At 57.1% G+C, this 7,619-nt stretch overlaps 1 protein-coding gene across 1 annotated transcript; it reads left to right on the plus strand.

The window, feature by feature from the left end:
* The first annotated feature begins 2,713 nt into the window (after positions 1 to 2,713).
* LOC122386012 lies at positions 2,714 to 7,619 on the plus strand. Its single transcript, XM_043374795.1, has 2 exons — positions 2,714 to 5,810; positions 5,994 to 7,619. Exons 1-2 carry the CDS (start codon positions 2,775 to 2,777, stop codon positions 6,981 to 6,983), a joined length of 4,026 nt encoding a protein of 1,341 aa, XP_043230730.1. The 5' UTR covers positions 2,714 to 2,774; the 3' UTR covers positions 6,984 to 7,619.

A 7,619-nucleotide genomic window follows, 5' to 3' on the forward strand; every position in this document is an offset into this window, starting at 1 on the left:
CGCCCTCACTGCCAGAGGAGATTTCACAGGGAAATGAACCTTGGAGGACCTAGTATCCATTAGGAGTCTCACAACTTGTACATCTCGGATTTTTCCTAAGGTCATTTTCGTGACCTCACCATTAGGTATAAGTCAATGGGGATAAACTGAAAAAACTTTTTTTCAGTTTATGGGGATAAACCAGAAAACTTTTTCTGGCGCCGTAAACGATCTTCAACTATCTCAAGTACACTGAATCTTTCATGCACTCCTTGCAAGGTTCGATGCGTCACTTTTGCAATGTTGACCTTGCGCGACGTCATTTATGAAGTTATAAGGGTCATATAAGTTTGTCGTCAATAACTACCGATCAAATTGAGCTAGCGAGTCGGGGAAGCCATCAATAGACTCAGGAAGACCTGCCGAATCGAATGATATGCGACATGACCTCCTTCGACCAATTTCGTGACCTGGGGGCGCTGACCTGACCGTGACCCGTGGTCAACACCCTCAGTTTACCTCACCCAAACAAAAAGTACATCATTCGACGCGCCTGAGAGAGGCAAACACGATGCTGGCAAAATCGCGGCTCTGCGGCCGTTTTTTTTTTTGCGAAGTTATTCACCAAAAACGGAACCGTGCCTTGAGGCACTTGACCTGACCTCAGAGGTCACCGGTTGACCTAGAACCTTAAAATCGGGTATCGATCTCTGCGTCTTGTAACGGCGCACACGCTCGTTTTTCCGCGACGCGCTAGCTCAACCTGGGGCGCAACGGCGAGGGGGGTCGTACCCGCCTCCCGCCCCCTCGGCTGGCGCGTATGTAGAAAACCTATAGGTCCGGTCCGGCGAGGGTTAAACTGGCCTCTGATGGCCCAGACCGACCTCTAAAAGTCCCACACCGGCCTCTGATAGTCAATCAGCCCAGTTGCAGTGGTCGCTGATATAAAACCTCTTAAAAACGTTATAGGTCTGGCTGAGCCTAGCTGGGCCGTTCATGCTGATTTTTATAGGTATATTGAAAAGACTCGCTTTGCACGTTTCACGCTTGCTCGTAATGAAAAAGTTGCTGGATGCCTCTGGAATTTGCATGGGTGCCAACGGCTGCGGAGGACAGGGGAACGCGTCCATCAATTTGAGTTTATGGACGGGAGTCTCCCTGAAATTTTAACCCATTTTGTTTTTGTTTTTGTCTCGATTTTTTTATCTCTGATCATGTTTGCGAAAACAAAGTGGCCGAAATCCGAGGAGAAATCGGATTTTGGGGGTAGGTTAGGTTTTGGACCTCTGGGACCTTGGCCCCCCCACTTTCGAAAACGTTCCTACGCCTATGGTACTGACTGTCGTGTGTTCGAGCCCTTTTCCTTTATCCTCCCCGTGCCTACACTAGTTTCCTTTCCGACTTTTAAAGTATCCTCTGTCTGGTAGCCCGTCCTGAATCCTTCACATTGCGCTGTATAAACCGAGTTGATTTCGCCCCCGTTTCGTCCTCGTGGTGGAGTTCCGCCCTGACTGCCGCCGTGATTGTGACGCCGCCACGTGTTGAGAGTGTTGGGAGTCGCCGCCGCCGCCGAAGAGAATATAAAGTAACATCAATTCAACTCTTTCTTGACAACGAACCGGCTATTTTTTATTGTTAATTCACCACATAGTCCTCCGCTGGCCGGATCAAGATTTGCTTTTGGTTGTTCTTTGCTTTGATTTTGATTGAGATTTTGATTTTGAGATTGAGATTGAGATTGTGCCTTCAAGATTTGAGTGTTTCTGTCAAGAGCTGTGATGGAGGAAAGTGAACTGCGCCAGAAGCGAACCTTAGCCAGAGGTAAGGTAACCAGACTTTTGCGTGACCTCTCTGCCAGTGATCAGTCGCAGGAGGATGAGCTGGCCCTACGCATTCACCACCTCGAGATGCATTATGAGCACATGCTACAGCTACAATGTGAACTTGACAAACATGGGATCGAGGATGATAGCTCACACATGCAGGATGCGTATGATGCTCTCTTCAAGGCTAAGCGTGTTCTAGCCAGGCTCGAGAGGGGAGTAGCTTCTGCTCCAGTACTGCATGAGCGCCAGAGTGCTTTTAAGCTTGAGCTAAAGCTGCCTGAGTTTGACGGAGCAGTTGACACATGGCCTGAGTTCTGGAACCTGTTCAGAACTGCTGTTCATGACAACAGAGCTTGTTCCCCAGTGGAAAAGTTTGTACACTTGAAACTGTACCTGACTGGGAGGGCACATGCAGCTATCCAGGGACTGCCGTTGACTGATGCTGGATATGTCAAGGCCATTGAAACCTTACAGGAGAGGTTTGACCGTCCGGACCTGCTGAGGGAGTCACTGATGCAGAGACTGTTGAACACTCGCTGTGTCCCTGATGACCATGACCTTCTGCAGCTGCGTCAGATGGTGGATGGTTTGGTGTCTGATGTTCGTGCACTGGAGACGATGGGTGTGACTGCTGAGTCGTTTTCTGTGCTTCTCATGCCTGTGCTGAAGTCCTGTGTCCCAGAGACGTGGAAGCTGCAGTGGATGAGAGCGCAGAGTGGTGTCTCCGAGAACCTCCCAGACTTCCTGCAGTTTCTGCAGAAGGAGGTGCAGATGAGAGAGGATGCAGCTGCACAAGGGACACCAGCCGCCAGCCCAGCTGTTCACCAGAGTCAGCCGTCCCAGCCGAGATCAGCGAGGTCAGCCACCAGTGTCCTCAGGATACAAGGCAGGTCAGGCAGGGCTGGTTGGGTTTGTGGAGTGTGCCAGAATGGGAGGCATGGCCTCTCTGCATGCCCCACTTACAGGAGCATGGATGTCGCCTCACGCTGGAGGGCTGTCAGACTGGAGGGCCTGTGCTATCAGTGTCTGGGGCCACACATGGTGCGAGTGTGCACAAGCTCTACATGTCCCAGGTGCGGTGAGGCTCACCACTCATCTCTGCATGATGCGGGAGGGTCAGCTGCCCCTGTGCGCCCACCTGCTGCCCCTGTGCGCCCACCTGCTGCCCCTGTGCGCCCACCTGCTGCCCCTGTGCGCCTGCCTGCTGCCCCTGTGCGCCCGCCTGCTGCACCGGCTCGCCAGGGCTTTGCTCGTCAGTCGCCCGCTGCGCCCCACCCGCCTCGTGCTGTTGACCGCTCAATGCACGCTGTAACGTGTACAGCGCCTGCTGCTGCTGCTGCATGGTCGCCTGGCTGGCCTGACCATCTGACCTTCCAGGACAGTCAGACGCCAGCGTGGACAGAGAGAGCGCCTGTTGAGCAGCCGTCTGGAGGTGAAGTGACTGGGCACACCTCTGCCGTCGGTCCGTCCGTCCAGTCGCCCAGCGCAGCTGCCGTCCAGCCGCCCTGCCAAGCCACCAGCCCTGGTCAGGGTAAGCACCTTTACAATGTGAACGCTCAGAGCAGCTGCTTTGTTCAGACCGTGTTGGTAGAGGTCAGTGGACCGGGAGGTGTGTGCCAGGTGCGCGCACTCATCGATGGAGGCTCTGACTCTTCGTTTATCAGGTCGTCTCTAGCAGAGAAGTTGGGCCTGGAGACTGAGGAGCAGGGAGTCTTCGCCTGCGTCGGGTTCATGGAGAGGACTGAGGAGGCCAGAGTCTACGACCGAGTGTCAGTTAAGTTGACTGGCAGACAAGGAGGTGAGGCCACACTGTCTTTTTGGAAAACTGATCGCCTGTGTGTACCTGTTGGGACGTACAGCCTGCCTGAGAACCTGTCGCTGCCCCCAAGTGTCGTGCTCGCTGATGACTACCGTGAGGGGCCTGTGGATCTGTTGATCGGGTGTGATCAGATCTACCAGGTTGTGATGTGGGACCAAGTGGAGGTTGGGCCCGGACTGCGCCTGATTGAGACGGTGTTTGGTCATGTTCTCCATGGGCAGGCACAGAACCAGCAGACTGAACAGAGGCGCGTCTACCGCTGTCAGCTGGCTGACGTGGAGAGGATGTGGAGCCTGGACGCCGTGGGAATCTCGGCGAAGGAGACTGCAGACGAGGTGCCACCTGAGCCGACCTGGAACCCAGAGGAGCAGCGTTACGAGATGGGTCTGCTCTGGAAGTCGGACAGCAGGCCGGCCTCCAACCTGACGTCTACGGAGCTACGCACCCGACGTCTGGTCTCCAAGATGAGTACCGACGAGCTCGACAGGTATGATCGTCATATCTCCGAGTTGATTGTGAACGGTGTGGTTGAGGATGCCCCTCTCACAGATGACCCTGATGACGCCTTCTTCCTGCCGCACCGGGGTGTTGTCCGGGGTGATAAGCTGAGAGTGGTTTTCGACGGGTCCGCTCCTGATGCTACCGGGTGGAGCCTGAACGAGTACCTGAGCCCGGGGGAGAACCTGTTGAGCCGTCTTCCCTCTGTCTTGCTGAACTTCCGCACCAATGCTGTTGGTTGTCAGGCAGACATTCGAGCCGCCTTCCACCAGATCGTCCTGAAGGAGGAGGACAGGCGCTACGTGCAGTTCCTGTGGGGAGACCGCCACCTGCGCTTTCAGAGGGTCCCGTTCGGCGTATCCTGTTCGCCGTACATGCTGTTGCGCACTGTGTGCTGCCATGTCCGCCAGTGCCTTGTCTCCCAGCCGGAGCTGATGCAGAAGGTGCAGGGAGCGCTCTACATGGACGACCTGTGCCCGACGTTCGGCACCAGAGAAGAGGCGGCTGCTGGGATGAAGGAAGTCAGCAGCGTCTTCAGCAAGGCCAGGATGGAGCTGCACAAGACCCGCACCACAGGTGATGTGTCCTCCGAGGACTCAAAAGTGTTGGGTCTGGCGTGGAACACAGAGACTGACAGACTCGCTGTGACCGTGCCTGAGATGTTGTGTCCTCGCACCTGGGGTGAGCTTCTGTCCGCAGTGGCAAAGCCGTTTGACCCGTTGGGCCTGCTCACCCCGTGGCTCGTCAGAGGGAAGGCTCTGTTCCAGCGGACCTGGTCGGTGGAGCTGACGTGGGACGAGCCGCTGCCTGACGCGCTGCAAGCAGAGGTCGCCGCCTGGTGGCAAGATTCTGCCGGCAGCACAGTCTCCTTCCCGCGTGCTGCGATGATCGGTGAGACCAGTCTGGGCACGCAGTATCATGTCTTCTGTGATGCCTCCAAGACCGCCTACTGTGCCACTGTGTATGTCTCTCAGGGTGGGGAGTCGCAGTTGTTGATCTGCAAGGGACGACTGGCGCCGATCAACCCGAGCCTGACTGTCCCCCGGCTCGAGCTGATGGCGGCGCTGACCGGGGCCCGACTTATGGCCTTCGTGACTGAGTCACTGTGTCTGTCAGCACCCAGTGTGACGTACTGGACTGATTCGACAGATGTCTTGTGTTGGATCAAGAGTGACAAACTGTTCCGCGTGTTTGTTCAGAACCGTGTGACTGCCATCAGAGAGCTGACCGATCCTGACCGCTGGCGGTTTGTCCGGGGGCTTGAGAACCCAGCCGACCTGGGTACGAGGGGCATCACCCTGTCTCAGCTCGCAGTGTCTGCGAAGTGGTGGAACGGCCCGCCGTTCCTCGTGACCTCTGACCTGCCTCCTCAGCCAGACCCGGTGGAGACGGTGAGCCCTGAGGCCGACGTGGAGGAGAGGAGGGTGGCTCCTGTGACTCGTAGCCACCCTGTGATGCAGAACGTGCCGTCGGTAGAGACTGCTGATGACGCGTTCCAGGCCACCGATTTCTCAGATCTTGGAGCCGCCGTGAACAGGATCGCGTGGCTGAAGAGGTTCGTCCACAACGCCCGGAGTCCTGAGACTGAACGTCAGTCCGGACCGCTGTCGCCAGAGGAGAGAAGAGAGGCGCTCGTGTACTGGATCCGGGAGGCCCAGCGGCGCGCCTTCCCGGAGGAGCTGCGTGCGGTGAGAAACGGGACTCTGCTGCCGGTGAGTTCCCCGTTAGCCAAGTGTGTCTTGTGCATCAGCGATGATGGACTGTTGTGTTCCGTGCCAAGGACCAATGAGCCGCCGCTGATCGTTCTCCCGGAGTGGGCACATATCACTGTGCTGATCGTTGACGAGGCGCATCGCCGCTGTTTTCACCAGGGCACGAGAGTGACGCTCGCGCTCCTGTCAGGCGAGTACTTCATCCGCAGGAGGACGGTGCGCCGAGTGCTGGGGACCTGCTTCAGGTGCCGGCGGTACAGAGGACTGCCCTACCGAGCTGCGGACGGCCGTCTGCCTGCATTCAGGTCAGAAGTCTCGCGCCCATTCTCCAAGGTGGGAATCGATTACTTTGGCCCTCTGTATGTGGATAGAGACACCAAAGTGTGGGCGCTGCTGATTACCTGCGCTTCGTCTCGTGCCGTCCACCTGGAACTGGTGCGGTCTCAGAGTGCCGCTGATCTCACCCTGGCGCTCAGGCGTTTCATGGCCCTGCGAGGAACGCCCAGTCTGATTGTCAGTGACAATGCCCGTACTTTCCGTGCTCTCGTCAGTCATGTGCCACGGTCAGTCAAGTGGCGCTTCATCCCCGAGGCCGCCCCGTGGTGGGGCGGGTTCTGGGAACGGCTCGTCGGTGTGACCAAGAGCGCCCTGAAGATAACGTTGCACCAGTGCCACCTGTCGTATGATGAACTGGCTGTGACGCTGTATGAACTTGCGTTTCACCTCAACCTGAGGCCCCTGACCCCTAGTGATGGAGATGATTTACTTACCCCTGCTCACCTGTTGTTTGGGGTTACCACCATCTCCGGTGTGGTCTGTCCCAGTCTTGACTCTGACTCCCATGTGGGCAGGACCTGGCGTAACCGGCGCCGTGTGAGTGACTGTCTCGTCCGTCGGTGGACGACCGAGTACCTCGAGACGCTGAGAGGCTGGGCCGCGTCACCGCGCGGCCGCCCCACTCGCCTGCCCGCGGTCGGCCAGGTCGTCCTGCTGCAGGGCGAAGGACGCCGGGGCACGTGGCCCCTCGCCCGGGTGGTGTCGCTCATCCCGGGACCGGACGGCCGCTGCCGAGCGGCTTTTCTCCGTGTGCGCGGCAAGCTAACGCGGCGGCCAATCTCCCGACTCTTCAGTCTGGAGGCCGCCGAGTAAGACTCTCGTCCGCGCGCCTGTCGGTGTGTGCGCGGAATGGCGACTGACGTGCCCGAGTGCCGAGTTGTGAGCTCGGAATGGCGACTGACGTGTCAGAGTGCCGAGTTGTGCGCGCGTCAGAACCAGAGTTCCGTTTCTGTGTGCGCTGATTGCACGTGGTTGTGCTCAGTATGTCATGTGAAGTGTCGAGACGGGTTTAAGCGCTGTGATTTGTTTTGTGAGTCTGTCTGCGCACTTGTATCGTCGCGAAGCGCCGAGCTGGCTGCTCGCGGTCCGCCCTGTGTTGCCGACGCTTGAGCATTGGCTTTTGCGAAGTAACCAGAGTTACTTCGGGTGGGGAGTATGTCGTGTGTTCGAGCCCTTTTCCTTTATCCTCCCCGTGCCTATACTAGTTTCCTTTCCGACTTTTAAAGTATCCTCTGTCTGGTAGCCCGTCCTGAATCCTTCACATTGCGCTGTATAAACCGAGTTGATTTCGCCCCCGTTTCGTCCTCGTGGTGGAGTTCCGCCCTGACTGCCGCCGTGATTGTGACGCCGCCACGTGTTGAGAGTGTTGGGAGTCGCCGCCGCCGCCGAAGAGAATATAAAGTAAAATCAATTCAACTCTTTCTTGACAACGAACCGGCTATTTTTTAT

This window comes from Amphibalanus amphitrite, unplaced genomic scaffold (genome assembly GCF_019059575.1).
Source record: "Amphibalanus amphitrite isolate SeventyFive unplaced genomic scaffold, NRLGWU_Aamphi_draft 000237F_arrow, whole genome shotgun sequence".
In the NCBI taxonomy this organism is placed as follows: domain Eukaryota; kingdom Metazoa; phylum Arthropoda; class Thecostraca; order Balanomorpha; family Balanidae; genus Amphibalanus; species Amphibalanus amphitrite.